Consider the following 19,440-nt stretch of genomic DNA (forward strand, 5'->3'; position numbering starts at 1 on the left):
TCTGGTTTTAAACATGATTTTATGCCTCAGTTACGTAAGAACAGGATGTCCCAACTAATGCAGAACTGGGGGAAAAAACACAACTATAAACACAATACAGACTACAGAAAATTGGAAAGCACTGTATAGAGTTAAAAGGCTTCCACAGGCCTAGCACCTAAACGTAGCCATTTTAACTGTTCTGATGTATTTCCTTCTGGACTTTTCTACACATTTTCCATAGATAAAACTTTTACCTGCTTTTATTCATACACTGCTTTAGCAAGAGTATTTGCCATGTTAATAAAAATTCTTTACTAGCAGGATATAATTTTTCATGTTGCATTCTACAACTATATCATCATTTATTACTAATTCCCATATTTTACCTGATTCATGCACTAGATGACACACGGGGTGACAGATGTCCCCTCACCACCCCTCTCAGGTAACCTGTTACATTTTGGTGACACACAAACAGGTGCTTATGAATGAATATATCTTTTAAAAACTATAAATGGGATTACAATACAGATATTGTCTGCAACTCTGCTTTTTTCCCCACTTATGTTTGGGTGTATTCCTAAGTCAGATTCTCCTTAGTTTCTTCAGTGGCTGCTTAGTATCCACAGCTTGGGCATTCCACAGTTTGTTGAGCTATTCCCACAGTTTGTTGAGCTCTCTGCACAGCTCTATCCAAGAGAACTTAGGACATGAAGGACACATCTCCAAGTCCAGCCCTACCACTTACTGTGTGACCTTGGACAAATTACACAACCTCTCTGTGCCTCACCTTCCTGATCTCTAAACCAGCAGTTAACATGTGTAAAGAACTGCCAACAGCACCTGGCAGGCTCTAACTATTATATAAGAGTATTCTTATCATTACTGTTAGACCAGCTTCCTCGAGGCCAGGATTCACGTTGTTGCTCATTCTCATAACTCTGGCTCTTGGCACCGGGGCCAAGCACATAGTATGCGCTCGGTGAGGAAAGAGCTGACTAAGGCACACTTGGGTGAGTCAAACTAAAAATACAACATAGTTAGAAAGATATTCTTAAACTTTATTTTTAAAGAAAGAAAGACAAGATAAACCCCGGGGTTATAAAGGGTCACATGCTGTACTGCAGCTGTTTCTGCTCCTGGCCTGCCCAGCCACAGCCCTTCCTAAGGAAATCAAATTCAAGGGTACCCTGCTTGGACCGGCCCTTGAGCTTCAGCAGATGTGGCTCGGCTCAGAGACTTAAAGCAGGCTCATCAGATGCCTCTGCTGGACGTTAAAAACTGGCAAATAGAAGTCTGAGGCAGTGGGGAAGGGGAAAAGCTGGGGATTCCCTGAGGTGGTGGAGCCAGAAGGCCTTGCTGTGGGCTGCACTTACAGGGGAACAGAAACTGTTTAAGTGTGGGGCAGCCAAAGCCCTCATGCAAGTCCAATTCTAGGAACTTACCCTAAAAAAGGATCAAAGCCAGGCACCGAGATGTCTGTGCTGGTGTCAGTACAGCACTGTGTACAGAGAAAAAACTCCAGGCTGTGTGAACGTGGAATAGCAGGGAGTGCTTAACACGTGATGGCACCAGATAATGGAACACTATGCAGCCAGTAAAAGTGATCCTGTGGTGTAACTTCTGGCATAAAAAACGTTTCTGGATTTATTATGGAACAAAAGTCAGCTTAACTAAAAACTTAAACATACAACAAAAAAAAGCATAGAAAATGTTTAAAAGGATATACCCAATTGTTTATCTTACATGCTAAGACTTCAGGTGGTTTGTATTTTCTTCTTTTTGCTTATCTGTATTTTTCAAATCTTCTAGAAGGACTATATATTACTTTTATAATAAGAAAAGACAAAACAAAAAGAGAGTCTCTCCTTTAGGGGAGCTTGCCCAACCTTCGGCTATTTTATTTCCAAACTGGTCTTGTTTTTTCCCCCTCTCTAATCAAAAGTCCTCTCTGAACTGCATTCTGAAAGTCGGAAGCAAACCTTGTCCCAAAACTGGACTACACAGGGCCCACTGCTACAGCGAGGCACATTAAAATCATTTAAGGAATGAGAATTCCAACTCGTATTCAGTGCTGGGAGGTTATGGTGCAGCTGGTTCGTGCAGGCGGACGGGGCGGAAAGCAACAGAAGCACCTGGCACTGAGGACGGCCCACTGAAAGGCCTCACCCTGGCTTGTGACCATCCCGTTCCTGGGAACCGATCCTAAGAACGTCACTGAGGAGGAGGAGGCAGAACCCTGCAAACTTCCAGCCCCCATCTCCAACGAAAGGGGGTGCGAGTAAAGGACGGCACCCTGCCTGATGGAAGAGCACGCAGCCTGACGACACCAGGAAGAGCTCGTGGACACACGCAGAATGCTGACGCCGAAACACAGAGTGGAAAGAACCAGCGTGCACAACTGTGCTTTCACTGTGCTGACAACTACAAAGAACGTGTGCTCTTGGAGGAATCAGGGAGTCGTAACAGTGGCAAAATTAGGAGTAATTTTGTTCATTAAAAAAATCCCTTCAAGTTTCTATAATACTGCTTTTTACCAAAACCCACATTTAAAAAATGGCTCTCCTATTGCAGCCTGTCTCCAGCTGACAAGGCTTTAATTAAGCCTTTTAAAAGGTGCCCAAAGGACTTTAAAAAATGGGTGATGTTTGGGAGGGAAAAAGAGCAAAACGTGGCCAGGACGCAGCTCACATGAACGTGCCAGCTGGTGGAGGACGCTCAAGGGGGCGGGAGGGATGAGAAGCCACACCCCCGTCCCTCTCAACATCACAGGCGCCCTCTGCCTCCAGCTGAGGAGGCCAGAAATGTCCCTGTGGACCCTCTAGGAAAGAACGCCGGTGCTTAGATGGCAGCCACAGACCAAAGAGGGTTTTGGTGTCAGGTGAGGGAGCTCCCTGGTTCTTGGGCTGGCTGCAGCCTGACCTCTGCACACGCCCCCTGGCTTGCCTCCTGCATCTCTGTGATCGTCCAGTCACCTGCCTGTATTGGTGGCCACGTGGATTGAGCGCTGGGGGGGCAGAGGCCTCTCCGCTGCTTCACCCCAGCACCCAGTGCACCCAGGAACAGAGCAGGGCCCATCAATCCCGGTGGACTCAAGTACTTTAGACAGAAGTACCGTGCACCGGCTTCAGGAGGAAGAGACCTACGCACGCGTCCCAGCTTAACTGCTCTTCTGCCAAAGAACTGTGTAGGCCGGAGCAAGCTCAGCCCGCTGAGACTTCTCACACAAAAACTGCGGACGACATCAGTTCCTTCTCACGGGGGCTGACGGGAGTACAGGAGACAAAGAGATGCGAGTGCCTGACTCATAGCAGGTGCTCAACAGATGCCAGTTCCCCGGTAAGTTGCACGTGAGAGAAACAGATGGGGACAGAGGGCTGTCTGGCCATTAGAGCCTTTTCTAATCCCAAATCAAAGCCAGCATTACCACCGCTGTCACCAGGCAACACAGTGCAGGGCATGCAACATCTCCCCTGCAGGCACCTTGGACCTGTCTAATAGCAGCTGAGTATGCAGCGTGCAGGCAGAGGGAACAGCAAATGCAAAGGCCCTAAGGCAGGAACGTGTTTGGGGTGTTCCAAGAGCAGCAAGGAGACCAGTGTGGGGAGGGAGAAATACACAAGGAGGCGAGGAGCCAGGGCCCAGATCACAGAGATGGCAGGCCTCTGTCACGGGAGGCCCTGTGCACCGCTGTAAGGACTGTGCTTCTATTCTGGGTGAGACAGGGAACCACTGGATGACGGGGCAGGCGTGACCTGACTTAGTGTGGATCACCTTGGTCATTCTGTTGAGAACAGCCCACAGGGCTAGAGGGAAGCAGGCAGACCAGACAGGGGGTGGCCATGGTCGAGGCAAGAGATGACGTCCCTTGGACCACAGTGAGAGTGGGGGCCATGCTGAGGAGGGACCAGGCTTTGGATAAACAGTGTGGGTAGAGCAGCAGCATCTGGAAACATTGGATCTGGGCTGTGTGAGGAAGACAGGCGTGAAGCCTGTCTCTTAGGTTTTAAGGCCTGGACCCCGGGAAGGAAAGCACTGCCTGCAACAGAAGAGGACACTGCTGGTGGGGCACGAGCGAAGGGGAGTCAGGAGTCTCTTCAAACTGTCACATTGAGAACCCATCAGACATGGGAGTAGAGACACTGAACAGGCTGGTGCGAGCAGCCTAGGAGGGCACTGGGGCTGGTTGTGTAATGAGCAGGTGTCAGGTGGTTCTAGAGTTCTGAGACTGTGTGGGTCACCGAGGGAGTGGTAGTAAATTCAGAGAAGTATTCATGACCAGGCCTGTGGCAGGCCAACCTCTGGAGGGGGAGATGGCGGGGAAGCAGCCCGGGAGGCCGGGCAGGAGCGGTCACTGCACCGGAAGGACCAGGGTGGCATCCACGAGCCAAGCGCGGAGTCTGAATGAGGGGAGAACAGAGCTGCAGACGGCTGAGCAGGATGAGGGCTGAGACCTGGCCACTGGCCAGTGGCCTCATGGGCTGGTTTTAACAGAGGAGGGAGGAAGGGATCCTGCAAACTTCCCAGAGAGGGCCAACTGGACGGGACGCACCTCCTGCCAGAAGAACACAGCACTGCCCAGGAAGGCGTCTTGCCAAAACCTGCACCTGTACCTGATCGCGCCTCTAGATTCAGCTCCCAACTGACCGGAAACAGAGGACAGAGGAACGTGTAAAATGACCACATGGGGACGCGGTCAACAAAATCCACACTGAAAGACTCTACAGGACACATAACCCCATTCCTTCAACAAATAAATTACTACGAAAGAAGAGAATGCAGGGACACCTTTAGTCTAAGAAACCTGAGACAAATCCATCAACTGGAAAGTGTGGACCTTATTTCATTCGATCCTGATTTAAACAATCGATTTGTAAAAAAAAAAAAAAAAGACATTTATGAGACAACTGAAAATGTGAACTCTGGATATGTGAAGATACGACATTTTTTGATTTTTCTTTTTTTGTAAGGAAGACTGGCCCTGAGCTAATACCTGTTGCCAGTCTTCCTCTTTCTGCTTGAGGAAGATTGTCACTGAGCTAACATCGGTGCCCACCTTCCTCTGTTTTGCATGTGGGACACCTGCACAGCACAGCTTGATGGGTGGTGTAGGTCTGTGCCTGGGATCCCAACTTGTGAACCTGGGCCACTGAAGCAGAGCGGGCGAACCTAACCACTACACCACCAGGCGGGCACCCATTTTTTTATTTTTTGGATGTAATAATGGTATTGTATGTGTATGAAATGGTATGATGTCTAAGATTTGCTATAGAATTCTTGAGGATGGGGTTGGGGAAATAGATGAAACAAGATCAAGTATAAACTAATAAGTGTTGGAGATGGGAGATAAGTATCTAGGTGGGGTGGGGGACGCTGCATCATATTATTCTGTTTTTTAAAACATCTTTGTATTTTTGTACAAACGTCTTGTTTTATAAACATTTATTACGGGAAATTTCAAAAATAATGAAAAAACCCACAAAGAGAACGAATGGGAGCAATGCAGTGACGGGGTGGCTGGAGGAGCTGGGTCAAGGTGAGAGCGTGAACAGCACGTTCATATTCTGATGGAATGGTTCAGAGAACACGGACGCAAAGGAGCAACACGTGCTGGAGCAAGGTCCTGAGCTGGGGAGGGGACAGGGTCCAGTGCAGGAGGACAGGGTCTTCCCCAGGACACGGCCTGCCGCCTGCCGGGTGCAGGGGCGCTGGGGCATGCGGTGGTGGTAGGGGGTGGGCTTATGTCCTGGTTCACTGAGAAAATAGAAGCAAAGTCACTTTGAGGAGGAAAGAGAAGGCGTGAAGGAGCGGGCTAGGAGATGGCGAGCAGAGGGATCGAGGAAGCGGGGAGGGTGGCCGTGCAGCACCAGAGGACGGCTTGAGGCCGTGGACACGAAGCAGAGCAGAACCACCACCCCACCTGTGCTTCTGCAGCCACAGCGAGCTGTGCGCAGTCAGAGCCAGGGCCAGGCGGCTGAGGAGAACGCAGCCGGCAGGGGTGCGAAGAGCCGAGGGAGAACGGCGGGAGTGACGCTGGCTCAGGAGGAAGGAGGCAGGAAAGCAGTGTGGGACTGTGAGAGGGGGCAGCAGCCACGGTCCATCCCAGCGAGGACTAACTCATGTTGGGGTTTGAGGAAGCTGGACAGGCAGGTGGAAGGGAGTCAGGGGCAGTGCGGGATCAACGGGTGAACAACACGGGGGAATCTGGGGCAGATTTTAGATACGTGAGAATAGTGCCTGGGAAACTTGTCTCTAACTTGTATGGCATCAGGACAGCCCTTTGGGAGTAGTTAAAAGAAAAAAACTCCAACGACTGTAGACAAAGACTCAGTAAACGCAGGGGAAGCCTTTCTTTGTGTTCCACGGAGAATCAATCAGCGGCCGTCTGGGACTCCCTCCCTTCATCTTGCTACACAGGAGCCTCGCCTGATCAGTTGATGCTCCTGCAAATATGCCCCTCTGTTGAGTATCTTTGGAAGCAGTGACTTCCAGCTTCCACCACTAACCCCTAGCTTGACTTCTATGCAAACCAGGCAGCAGAGCACTGTGCTGGGGTCAAAGTCTCGCCACCAGCACTGAAACCCACAGAGCGGCCACTGGGCTCCTCTGAGCCTCCATCTGTACCTAATGTGGGCCCTGCTGGCCTCGTGGGCCCAAGTGAGGATGGACGGAATGAACCAAACGCCTCTGCGGGTGCTCGGCATCTCTAAGTAGAGCACTGCAACACAGGAAAGCGGGCACTCTCGCTTTTGCTGTGGTGAGAAGGTGGACACTTTGGTCTCACAAACGAAAAGCTCCATCAGGATTAAACAAGATTCGCTCAAAGAGCTGTGTGTCCTTGCTTGGCAAAGAAGCCACATGTACACACACTGCCTTCCTGTACCTCGCCGAGCACGAGTACCACTACTTTCATGATGGATGCCGTCCCGGGAAAGGAGGTCTGTGCCACCCGGTAGCTAGGGCCTTTCTGAAGCAGGATCTCCTTTCGTCCTTAAAACCTCATGCAGTTTGTGTTCTCGCCCCATTTACAGGCGAGGAAACTGAGGCTTACTGAAGCCTCTGAGGCCCCTGCCCAGGCCACAGAGCTAGTGAGTGGCAGAGCTGGCCCTGGTTCCCAGTCTCTCTGATGGGACGAGAAGGAATGGTACCTGGAGATGATAATGATGTATCTTCTGAAAAAGTATGGTGTTTGCTCAGGAAAAGTATGCTGTTTTGCTAATCACAGAATTAAAGTTTATAAAAACCTTTCTTCATTGAACAGGTGTTTTTAGGGCATCTACTACATGCCAGGTGCTGCTCTAGGATCTGGGACAGAGCAATGAACAAGAGAGACCCCTGTCCCCTTGGAGGGTATGGTGACATTCTAATTACGTGTGAAGACGAAGAAGAGAAATCTTACCTTTCTGAGGTAGTTTAGGAAGAACTCTTGGGCCAAGGGCAGTCTTTGCAGAACCGGTGCTAATTAATAAATAAGAATCATTTAGGATCTAAAAGGGCTATAATATCAGTAGTGATACATTATTCAAGGAAATCACAGGAGTTTTCAGAATCATCAAAAAACCCTTTCAAAATTTCTTTAATGAAGATTATAGTCTATTTTCCATAATTCAAATTTGCCTGGCTGGGGAGGATCAGGAAAAGGCGAAAACACCCCAACCGCCTGAATAAAGCCTAACTCCTTCTCCCATCGACATCTCTTCCCAGAGGTAAGGATGTTTATGGAAGTGCCTGGCACACTGCAGCCCGTGACCCCAGCCTATTATACAGAAGTCACTCCATCCCACGTGATCCCACACGTAACTCTCATCACCCCATTTGCAGATGAGGAAACCAGAGTGTGTGGAACTGCAGTGACCGGCAGAAGGTCTGGAAACTGAGACTCAGCTCTGTCTGACTCCAGAGCCCTTCAATCATCCACTGCACCAGGGCGGACAGCTCGGTTCTCAGACCTCAGACTTCCCCTCTTTTTGGAGGACGTGTAAATGAGCAGGAAAATGCCCACGCCCCTGGAACAGAAGCCGGCCCCACGTTGTCTGAGTAATCAGATGTTCACCTCCACACCCCTGCCACCGCTGAAATGGCAGTGCTGCAAGTGGCATCGAGTAGGTGCAACCTGCCATCTTCCTTTAACAAGAGGCTGTAATGAGTCTCAGGGGACCCCAAGAGCACTGCAGACCCCAAAAAGCAGTGCCAGCCAAGGGCCTGAGTCCTATCTGCAAAGAGCCCCTTTCACTATCTCATTTCTCCTTTTCTTTCCTCTCATGTGCTAAGAATTGGGGTTTTTCTTCTTTTTTATCCTAATTGCATTTAAAAGAACAGGATAAGCCAAACCAACTAATAAAAATAGAGTCAAAGAAAGGAGATGGAGTGCACGTGTCGTCTTCTCTCCTGGACGCATATCACCCCGGGTCTTAACTGCTCTTTCCTCGGCTCACGTGAAATCCCACTGCCCTGGGGCTACTGGAGGAGAACACTGTTGAGACAGAACCACTGCTGAACCAGCAACAGTAAACATGCGAGGGTTTTGCTGCGAACATTTTTGGAGTGAGTTTTTCTCATGGCCTGCCTCAGCACCTTCTCAGGGGAGCACACTCGCCAATGACTGATGTGAACATGACGGTCATTCCTGACCAAGTCACCGAGGTCAAGCTGAGAGGTTCAGAAAGGCCCGACACAGATGGCCCTGGGTGGACAACGCATCTGTGTAGACAAGGGCTTCTTCCTATGCAAACGACCATGAGGCCACTGCTGGCTGGTGGTGCTGTGTGCATGTGTGTGCGTGCATGTGCACGCGTGAGTTGGGGGGCTTGATTCCATTTAAAAACATTTTGTGGGCACTTTCCCTGTGTTAGACATTCTCCCCCTCTGGAAGAAGCCCACCGGCACTGCAGTTTTCGAGTCCCTGGGAGCAGGGTGGAAGGAGGAGGACTGAGTTAGAATGACGAGCAGGGCCTGTGGGAGGGGGACTACGGTACGTGGGGTCTGGAGGACAGCCAGGTTTGAGTTTAGTCTGCCATCTGCCCCCACTTAACTTCTTGGGGCTCAGGGTTCTCATCCTTAAAACAGGATAACAGCAATGGGGCCTACCTCACAGGACTGTAGACTAAATAAGATAGTGGCATTAAAAGAAATGAAGATTTTCGTTTCTTATCTTTGATAAACTCTGGAAAGCAACCCACACAGGCCAGACTTTTTCTCCCTGAGGTTTTCGGTCTGGATGTGGCTTTCCGTGTCCTCATGTCAGACTGCGCCTCGAGAGAAAACTGTTTTTGTTGGGATGGGACAAATGCTGCCCACAGAAGATCTTCCAAAGTATCCCCTTTCAGTGAAAGGAGAGAAGAAGGCATGGCCACTTCTAGCCTAGCCTAAAAAAAAATCTCACAAATAGGGAACTTGGAAAGTCTCTTTTTTTTTTATTCTTCTCCCCAAGGCCCCCAGTACATAGTTGTATATTCCAGTTGTGAGTGACTCTGGTTGTGCCAAAGAGTCATATTTTTATGTTTGAAAATCAGATTTCCCTGAGGAGTATCTTTTCATTCTTAAGTTTGCAAAAGGAGTCAAGAGGGAAAGTAATGAAAAGAAGTTACTTCCTTAAAAACTTTAAAATACAAACTCATTCTGATAGGCTCTGTGATCACTGGGGGAGCGAAGTCCGTTCCCACCTGGAATCCGGATGGAGAAGAGCTGTGCTACTCAAAATCCTGGTCTGCAGACCCGTGCCAGGCAGGAACTCTTTATCATGGCTCAGCAACAAGGTGTGTATGCAAATTAGGGGCGAATATCTAGTTTCTCATCAAAATCAGCACCAGCTGGCAGACCATACTTTGAGTAGATTGCTGCTAAAAACCATTTCTATAATTTTGTCCGTTGCAACTCTAAGTCCCCTAGGAGAGAGACGGCTTACCTGGACTGCTGAGACAGCCCCTCAAACTTGTTCGTGGTCTTACTTGAAGATGATGGACCCACATCGTTACCTATGAGGAAAATCAAATGTGAAAAGTTGCGTCTTCAGACAGGGAGATGTAATGTAATATGGGGATAAAGACAGGTACCCCTCAGGTTCCAGAAAGGAATTTAAAAGACTCAAGGCAGGAAAGTATGCATTTCTGACATTAAAATAAAACCATGCACCAGTTTGGGCTCTGATGCTGTTTTCACTACTATTAAAGGAGTATATCAAGGAGACGAGCAGCCTGCTCCGCAGCAAGGCCTCTAAGATCACAGGGCCTTGGGGAAGTCCCATTGGCGCGGGATCTAGTCCTTGGCTAGGGGCAGGGAAAAAAGAGTAAAACTTCTAAGTTCAAAAAAAACACAAAACACCAAACTTCAAGCTCACTCAGCGGTTCCCACGCCAGGAGACTAGCCCCTGGGAACCAGACTTGGAAGAAACAACCTACAAGTTGTGTGTGTGTGTGGACACTATCAGCAGGGTGGTGATAACTGGCCATCTGCCGGGCAAGGCCTCCAGTCACTTATTTACTTATTCATTAAACACTAACATTCACTAAACATCTGCCACGTGCAAGGCATGCACGTGGAGCAGGAGGCAGAGAAGCATAGAACACCTCACTGCTCTCGCGCGGGCGTGATCGGGCCTGGGAGATGCGGGTGCATGAACTGCACTAATAACGCGGAAGGAGGCGGATGCTGAGTAAGGTTGAGTGCTGTGAAAACAGGAGGAAATCGTGCCTAAAACTGACTGGAGAGAGGGGCAGGGGACCGTCCTCTGGGGAGACATGGCACCTGAACAGGTGAAGCACTTTCTAGTGGGCGAGTGGCAAAACCAGAAACTGTGTCCAGGAGGAGAAAGAAAGACTGGCTAGAAAACACGTGTGCTCTTCTGTGACCCATTCCACAGTGGGAGGAACACAGTCCCTGTCCCAAGCTGCCAGGCACCCAAGAGAACCCCAGAACCTGCAGCTGTCTCTGGGGCTCTAGTCTGCTTCCTTGTCTGCTCTTCCAATGACTGCTCTGGAAACTCCGCGTCCTCCTCCCTTGGCAGACCCCTCCCTCCCCAACCAGATGCCCCTAATACCCCCCAGGTGGCATCGGGAAGGGGCTGACTGCGGAGGCTCAGAAACAGGAGGGCAGATGCAGAGGACAGGGCGGAGCAAAGAACTGAACTCATGCCCACGGCACGGGGTGTCTGCTCCACAGCACCAGCAGCGTCCAAATGCCATTCCTCCTCACAGCGACAGCAGGAACTGGGGTCACTACCCTCACTTCAAGGATCAGGAAATGAAGGTCTGCAGGTCACACTGCTAAGTGCTGTACCTAGAAGCCCCGACCACAGTCCACTGCTTCCCATTACCCATTGCGATGCCCCAACAGCAACGTTAATAATAGCTACTATTGTTTATGGAGCACTTACTATGAGTAAGGTACTGTGCTAAGGACCGCATAGTAATTGTCTGTGAGATACACAATTACCCTCCATTTTACCTATGAACAAACACACAGGGAGGTAATGTGACTTGCCCAAGGTCAAGCAGCTGGCATGGTGAGAGCTGGGTACAGAGATGAGCAATCCACCTCCACCGTCTGTCCTACACCACCACTCTCTCACCTCCCGTCCCACTGACCCTACAGGAGAGGGACAGGCTGGCAGTGCTCAGATGGGGCCTCCTGCACAGAACTTCCTGCAACTCCACGACATCAGAACAAGAAGAAACAAGCTGACCTGGGGTTGCCAGGGCCAAAGACTTTCACACAGAGTGTTATTTGACCAAGATGCTCCTTCTAACCAACAGTATGTTTCCACAAACCTCTAACTTAAACGGAGGGGCTTCTTTGGCAGCCTCCCATGAAATTCTCCGTGATTTCCTTCGAGGCAGGCATTTCTTTTCAGCACGGTGCCCAATGTGAGTCCTCAGGACTGGGCATCAAATCTCACCCTTTCAGACTTAGATGAGCCATAACAGTCAAAATGTCAGGGAAAGTTTGTGGAACAAACTGTTACATGTGCTGATTTCCTTTCCAGTAGAAAACATTCCAAATCAGTGATTCTTGACCCTATTACACATGAGACTGAATATGAGGCCATTAGGGCTGCAAAAGCCCCTGGCTCTGTTTGTGGCCAGCACTCTACTGTCACACAGATGAGCCATCACATCAGGGGCTGTGGCCGGATGCCCAGAGCCCCAGTGTCCAGAGTCTTCATTTAACTCGTTGGCCACTCAAGGTGACTTCATCCTCCAAAGACACTGTGTCTGTGTTGTTTTTTTTCCCTGAGGAAGACTGGCCCTGAGCTAACATCTGTGTCAATCCTCCTCTGTTTTATATGTGAGTCACCACCAGAGCATGGCTTGACAAGTGGTGTAGGTCCATGCCAGGGACCTGAACCTGTGAACCTGGGCTGCCGAGGTGAAGCGCACTGAACTTAATCACTATGCCATGAGGCCAGCCCTAACATGTGTTGTAAGTCTCTGCCACTTTGTGCCCTCTGTTCCTTCCCACTGCAACACCTATCCCCCTCCCAGTCATGGTGAATTCCTATGCAACCTTCAATGAATAATGCCAAAGTCAATTTCTGAGAATTCTTCCCTAGTGAGACTTGATCACTCCCTCCTTTTTGTATACCTACAACCATTAATCATAGACAAGAGGCCAAGGGTCAGATTTTGGAGCCAGACAAGCCTGGTTTTGAATTCCAGCTGTACCACTGACCAGGGGGTATGAGTCTGGATTACACCGCTTTGTCTACTAAGCCTCAGTTCCCTCACCTATAAAATGGGAACAACAGCACCCACTCCACTAGGTGCGTATGAGCATCACAAGAAATAAACCGTGGCATGCTGACAATAGCGCTGGACCACAGAGAGCACGACACAAAGGGTAATTCACATTATTCGTAGCTCTTGGTTGGAATGTAATAGAAATGATCATGATTTACTCAATGAGTAAGCATCTCAAAGTCAGGGATTCTGCCTTGTTCATCTCTGTAACCTACTTTCTCACTCAGTACCTGGCACAGGGCCAGCACGAGGTGCTGCTGAAAAAGACAGGACGAACAGTGCTGACTCAGCCACCTCTTGCCCACTGCCTGATTTCTCACAGGCCTGGTGCACAGGCCCCTGTGCTCTGGCAGACAGGAGCCCTGTCATCCTCAGAGTTAGGCAAAGGTCACCTGCTGTGCCTAGGAAGAAAAGCGTGGCTTAGAAAACTTTCTCAAAATAGGATAGTTTTTGAGGGAGGAGCAAAAACATGGAAGCAGCTCACTCCTTTTTCCTCTACGTGCAATCTGGAGAAGGATTCTAGTCTATTACACAGACGTGTGTGAGAGACGCTGGGCGGGCAACTGAAAAAGCTGTTGCCAAGACTCGAGGTCACTCACTATAGCTCAGAAGCTGTGGGCCAAGAGTTTATGGAAAGAGAGGGGGGCACTGGCCCAAGAGTGAAGGGCACAGAAGCTCCAGCAGTCTTCTGGATAATTACATGCACCTCAGAGTCAGAAACGGGTTCAAAAACCAGCTCTGAAGTCACTGGATTTGTGATCTTACGCAAGTCATTTGACGTCTCTGGGCTTCCATTTCCCCATCAGTAAACTAGGGACAATGGGAGTCCCTATCTTACCGAATGGTTGTGGTGGCTTACGCAATAACGTATGAACAAGCACGGGGTGCCTGGTACATGTGAACGATCTACAAATGGTAGCAGGCCTTAATACTTCCAGAACCAAATGCACAGCGGGGCTGAGGGTGGACAGGGTAGAGCTGACATGAACATACGTTGGGAAACGCAAGAAAAAGGAAGAATAAGGAAATTTCTACCCAAAGCCTCTTTTACAAGCTACTACTACTTCTAATAAGTAGACGTGCATGCTTTGGATCAGATATATCAGATATATCAAATACTGAGGCTTTTCACCTGCAAGTTCTGGCCTTGAAATACGAGCAGTGAATCAATCTTTGGCATAGTTTTTCATCCATTATCTGCCCTACCTTACAAAAAGCAGCTTATACAACTTAGACCCAGTGGCCTAAGATGAGGAACGTTAGGTGATTTCCAGAAGTCACTTAGCTAGGGACTGGCAGAACCCAGATCAGAACTCGGGCTTCCAGAATGTTTGTTCAGTGCACGTTATGGTTTCCCACGATGTGTGATGTGGACACTTCTCTGAGTACCTGCCAAAGAACAGAGGTCCCGGGGCAACTGCTCTCAGGTATTAATCACAAGGATCTCCAGTGTGAGAAGGGGGTCATCTTACGGCCACCATGAACTGGACAATTAGTTGTATTTTTCTTTGCTCTGTTCTGTAAGGACCTCAGTGTCAAATCTGCGGTCTACTCCCAGCCATCATATGTGACCTGGCTGTGCCTTCTGTGAGGAGCTCACACTCCTGTACTTCATCTTACTCTGCTACCTTTATTCTCCTGTTGTCTTCATTTCCTTGCCAACTTTATTTAAAGTGTGTTAAAATACGTGTTGGCCTGTTATCAAGTAGGTTATAAACAAATCACTTTGTCTCCAAAGGTGAGGTTTAATGACATGCCACTTCAAAAATCAAAGTCCCCACAAAACCCCAATCTGCCCACAGACCTCTCTGTTTTCGGCCCAGAGGCCGGCCTTGGCAGTCTCCTGAGACAGATGGCTGAGTTCATCCCAGTGGCGGGACTGCAGTACTGTGAGGCCGGGGCTATTTTGAGTGCTGTGGACATTGTGGTTCTGGCAGGGAGAAAGCTCGGAGCGGCCCTCGCCACACACCAGGGCCCTGTGTGCAGATGGATGAGGAGGCACGGCCAGGTATGGCTGACATGCCTCCTCCTGTCTTTGCTTCACGGGCAGAGACACAACCACTGAGAAGGGCAGCAGCTGGTGGAACCCCCGAGCTATCACGTGCAGATGCAGCACAGCACGGAGAGGGCGCAGAGCGTGGGCTCTCTAGCCCCAGGCTGGGGACGAATCCTGGCTCCCACTGAGCCGCTATGAGAAGTCGGGCAGGTGATTTAAACTTTCCGAGTCTCAGTGTCCTTAAAGTTGAGGTCCCAGCATTTCCTACTCTGTGGAACTGTGGCTAAGAATTAGATAAGGACTATTAACTAGCCCTAGTTTACAGCTGGAGAAACTGAGGTATGGAACAATTCAAAGAGAACCGCTGAAAGTTACAGGGCTCCCACGTGGTAGAGTGAGATAAGAATCCGGGAAGTGTGACATGGGGTCCACGCTGGAGCCCTCTGCTCCCCTGAGATAGGAACAGCATGTGCCCTCCTGAGGAGTTCCGGATGCACTGGGAAGGACAGAGAAGCAAACAGAACCTGTGTGACAGTCCCTATGCCACAGGGAACAAAGAGTGGCAGTGGGGGCCGGTGGCCGCACTGTGGAAGGCCTTTTAAGCAGGGCCCTGGAGAGGACCCTTGAAGGATGAGGAAGCATCAATACAAATGAGTGGAAAATTCTAGGTTGAAGGCATACTATGAGCAAAGGCTCAGATCTCAGATGAAAGAATGTAGTTTGGGAACGTGGCAGGCACGTCCTGTTTCAGGGGGTGGGCAGGTGAGGGCTGGGGAGAGCCCAGGGTGTCTCTCTCTCACCTACTCACGCCTGGCGGCTACCCCTAGGCCCTGGTCCTGATCTCACAGAGTCCAAGGCCCTCCTCTCAGAGGCTGGGAGAGGGAGGTTCACGGGGACAGAGGAGCCCTGGAGAGATGGGTTCCCAGAGGGAGCTGCAGGCATCCTAAATATTGCCTAGGGGTCTGACCCTCGAGCGCTTTATTAACAAGCAGTTTGGCCCCTGTCTCTGGCTTCTGGAATACAACATCAGCAGGAGACAGCCAGGGATAAAACCAAGCAAGTGGTCCCGCAACATGAAGCGTGAGTACTAGAATTGGAGCGACTTTATGCTCCCCGATGAGATGCCCGTGACTGACCTGCGTCTGCGCATGCCTTCACCTAACACTCAGGCATGTGCACACGCTCCAACACACCACAGCCCTGACAGTCCCAGAACCACCATGTGCGGCTGTCTGTGCGTGACCACCCAAACTCCAGACAAGGAGAATGGTCACTTTTTTTTTTTTTTTTTGCCACGGACAGGTTTTGATCTTTGTCCCTCAAGGCTGGCTGTAGGCGGCACTGACTCTCTCTCTTCAAGTGGTGACTTTCTTGCTCAGTGAAAAATGCCCCTCACCCACAAAAAAGCCAAAACAAACAAAATACCAGCTTCTAGTCCTGCTGCTGAGTGATGTGAAAGAAATCTTAAGAAAGGGAGGATTCTTAAGTTTGGTAAATTTACCCGCAGATCGACTGAGTCTATAAGGTGCAGAGGGGCACTACAAACTTTACACAGAAATAAAAACCCATTGAACAGGATCAGTCAGGTGAAATTGGAAAAGATTAACTTGTGATCTGTGGTATGAAAATGTGCACAGGACACTGGTGACCTTCGATGGAATGTTATGTGGGGAAAGTCCTTTTGGGTGAAATCTGGGGCCTCTTGAAGGCCCTGCAATGCAACCTCTGGAGACATCGAGGACACACACAGTGCTCACGTGTGCCTGGGCCGCACTCCCCACTGTTCTTCCCATGGGGACTGATTCCTTAACACCCACCGTAAGCGTCTCCTCCTCTGCGAGGCCTTCCCCTGCAGTGTAACACTCCACGCTTCAGCAGGTCCACGGTATTTGGTTAAGAACATTTACTTAGTTGTTTACCTGTCTGTCTCCCTCACTAGACCATGAGCTCCCTGAGCATATGGGTTGAAAAGATCCATACATACCATACGTAAGTATGCTGAGTGAATGGCTGACCACGCAAACATATTCATGCACACAGTGTGGCATCTGGGCCAGATATCAGACAGGTGTGCCAGTCTGAAAATGGGTAGTATGGTTTTTCTTTTTTTTTTTTTTTTTTTTTAAAGATTTTATTTTTTCCTTTTTCTCCCCAAAGCCCCCCGGTACATAGTTGTATATTCTTCGTTGTGGGTCCTTCTAGTTGTGGCATGTGGGACGCTGCCTCAGCGTGGTTTGATGAGCAGTGCCATGTCCGCGCCCAGGATTCGAACCAACGAAACACTGGGCCGCCTGCAGCGGAGCGCGCGAACTTAACCACTCGGCCACGGGGCCAGCCCCGGTAGTATGGTTTTTTGCAAAAACTCCAAAAATTCAGAACACTTGACATAGGCTTTTGATGAGGTCTTTATAAGCATTCAGCTGAATTACCTATCAGTTACAATTAAAAAACAAAAAAGCCACAGTGACTCATCAGAAGGGGAGGTGACACATGCCAACCAGCATGCACTTTGAGCAAAGACTCTCTGTGCCCATCGTGGCCCAGGACCCTGCCGGGCGCTGGGAGGACACTTGGTTCTTGACTTAAACTGCTGGCAGGCTAGGGAAGAGTTGTGGAGAAGTAAAAAGATCGACACAGATGGAAATTCTGTACCTTGTGGATGGAAATTTGTTATTGAAATGGTTAAACTGACTGACTCTGGCTGGGTGTGTTTATTCTCCAGTTGATTACCGAGTGCCTACTGTGGCCTGGGCTCGACTCTAGGCCCTGAGAGCACAGGAGAGCACAGGACAGACAAGGTCCTTGCTCTCAGGGAGTTCCCACTGGAGAGAGACCAAAACCCAAACACGAATAGAAGACTTATCGACTGTGAGAAGGTGGTCTGAAGGAAATAGGGGGTCGGGGGCTCCTTGAGGGAGGAGGGCTGGGGAGACAGACACTGAAGCTGAGAAGGATGAAGGCAGCCAGCCTCTCAAAGTGCATGACCAAGCACAGGGAAGGACCGGCCTGAGGAAAGAAAGAGCTGGGGAACCCCAGAGGTGGAAGAAGAGGGTGCGGTGGAGCAGAGAGCAGAGCTGCTGGGAGGCGCTGGGAGATGAGGGCAGAGGGCGCAGGGCCCCCTAGGTCCTGCAGAAGGAGCCTGCGTTTATCTGAAGCGCAGAGTGAGGAGTAACTACGATCTGACTCACACTTTGAGAAAACCATTCTGGCTGCCATGAGGAGGAGGGATCACTCTGCTTTTCTGAGCCTGTTTCCTCGTCTGTCAATGAGGTTGACAGTATCTGTCTCACGGCGTTGCTACCGTGACTGAGAGAGATCTGGTAGAAGGCTTATGAGCACCGTGTCTGGTGCACAGGGAATGCTTGGCACCTTATTATCACCATAGCTTTTAAATGGCCCTAAATATTTTCCAAAATGTTTCTCGGCCTCAAGAGGCAGTACCATCCTACTCAGACGCATCCAAGCCCTCATCCGAGTTGTGTGCAGTCTGCTCCGTCTGCCCATGGAGCCCCACGCACTGCCTGGGCCGGGCAGCGCTGGCCCTGACTGTAGGATGACTTACCCCAAGGAACTGCGCCTTTGTTTGGGGGCCCGTGAGGTAGTGGGCTGGGAGGGTCGGACAGGGTTCTCTTGTGTCCGGGTGGTGGGGGAGGAGGCCTCTTCTTGGACAGGGTGGAGCTGCCACTAGAGGTCTGGGTGCTTAGAGGGAGTGTTGAAGGTGGGCCAGTTGGACCTAGAAAGGAATCGAATGGGGCAGGAAGGTTAATCCCAGTCTCGCAGACAGAACAGCCAGTATGCAGTTACTTCCACAATCAAATGTGGTATGACACACAGAGACAAAAGGATACGCTGGATATGGCCAATTCCAGCAACCTAATAGCTCACAAAGGTTTTCAAAAATTGCCGGTAAAAAAAAATTACAACAGGGGCTGGCCCTGTGGCCAAGTGGTTAAAGTTCCATGTGCTTCGCTTCGGCAGCCCTGGTTCCTGGGTTCGGATCCCAGGTGCGGACCTACTCTATTCATCAACTATGCTGTGGAGGCATCCCACATACAAAATAGAAGAAGACTGGCACAGATGTTAGCTCGGGGCTAATCTTCTTCAAGCAAAAAAAAAAAAAAAAAAGAGGAAGATTGGCAACATATGTTAGGGCAAATCTTCCTCATCAAAAAAAACACAAAACCCCCCCCCCCACACAAGAAAAACAAAGTAAGGGAGAGTGGGCACTTTTAAGTAACAAAATGCCAGTCAACATGGAATGCTAATGGGTTTAGATCATCATTTAGGTACAATGGGAAAAATAAAACACACATTTAAAACCAATATCCCACTGGAATCATTGCAAAATCTACTGAGTAAGAAGGCACACAGCACTGCCAGAAAAATCAATGGAGAAAAAGCAGAGATGCGCTAACCTTTCAATAGGCCACAGGCTGAAACACGAAAGTATTCATAGAAGAGGGTTTTTCTCTCCACTACTTTTTATTTTAGTCAGAAAACTTTGCCTGAGCTTTTTTTTAATCACTTATAAATAATGAAGATCTCATGTAAACAGTTACTTGGAAAAAAGGGAAATCCCCAGAATCTTTTTTCCTCCAATTCTGAATTGTCTTAGAAATCATAAACCACCGATTACATTGGAAGCCTGAACAAGTTATACAAATTAGACATTGATTTCCTCAGATTTAAAAAAAAGACAACTTTCTCCAGAAGTATAAGACAGGAGGG

General features: G+C 49.4%; 1 protein-coding gene across 4 annotated transcripts in view; it reads right to left on the reverse strand.

The window, feature by feature from the left end:
* ASAP1 (ArfGAP with SH3 domain, ankyrin repeat and PH domain 1) overlaps window positions 1-19,440 on the reverse strand; it is a 349,163-nt gene that overhangs the window by 7,949 nt on the left and 321,774 nt on the right. For 3 of the 4 annotated variants that reach the window (XM_023648976.2, XM_070221824.1, XM_070221827.1), the window contains exons 25-27: window positions 18,275-18,445; window positions 9,887-9,956; window positions 7,382-7,440 (exon numbers count right to left, since the gene is read on the reverse strand). In XM_023648976.2, coding sequence (XP_023504744.1) covers window positions 7,382-7,440; window positions 9,887-9,956; window positions 18,275-18,445 — 300 coding nt within the window. The remainder of the gene's footprint in view (window positions 1-7,381; window positions 7,441-9,886; window positions 9,957-18,274; window positions 18,446-19,440) is intronic. The other variant, XM_070221826.1, reaches the window with a different exon arrangement.

The sequence above is a fragment of the Equus caballus genome, chromosome 9 (assembly GCF_041296265.1).
Source record: "Equus caballus isolate H_3958 breed thoroughbred chromosome 9, TB-T2T, whole genome shotgun sequence".
Taxonomy (NCBI): domain Eukaryota; kingdom Metazoa; phylum Chordata; class Mammalia; order Perissodactyla; family Equidae; genus Equus; species Equus caballus.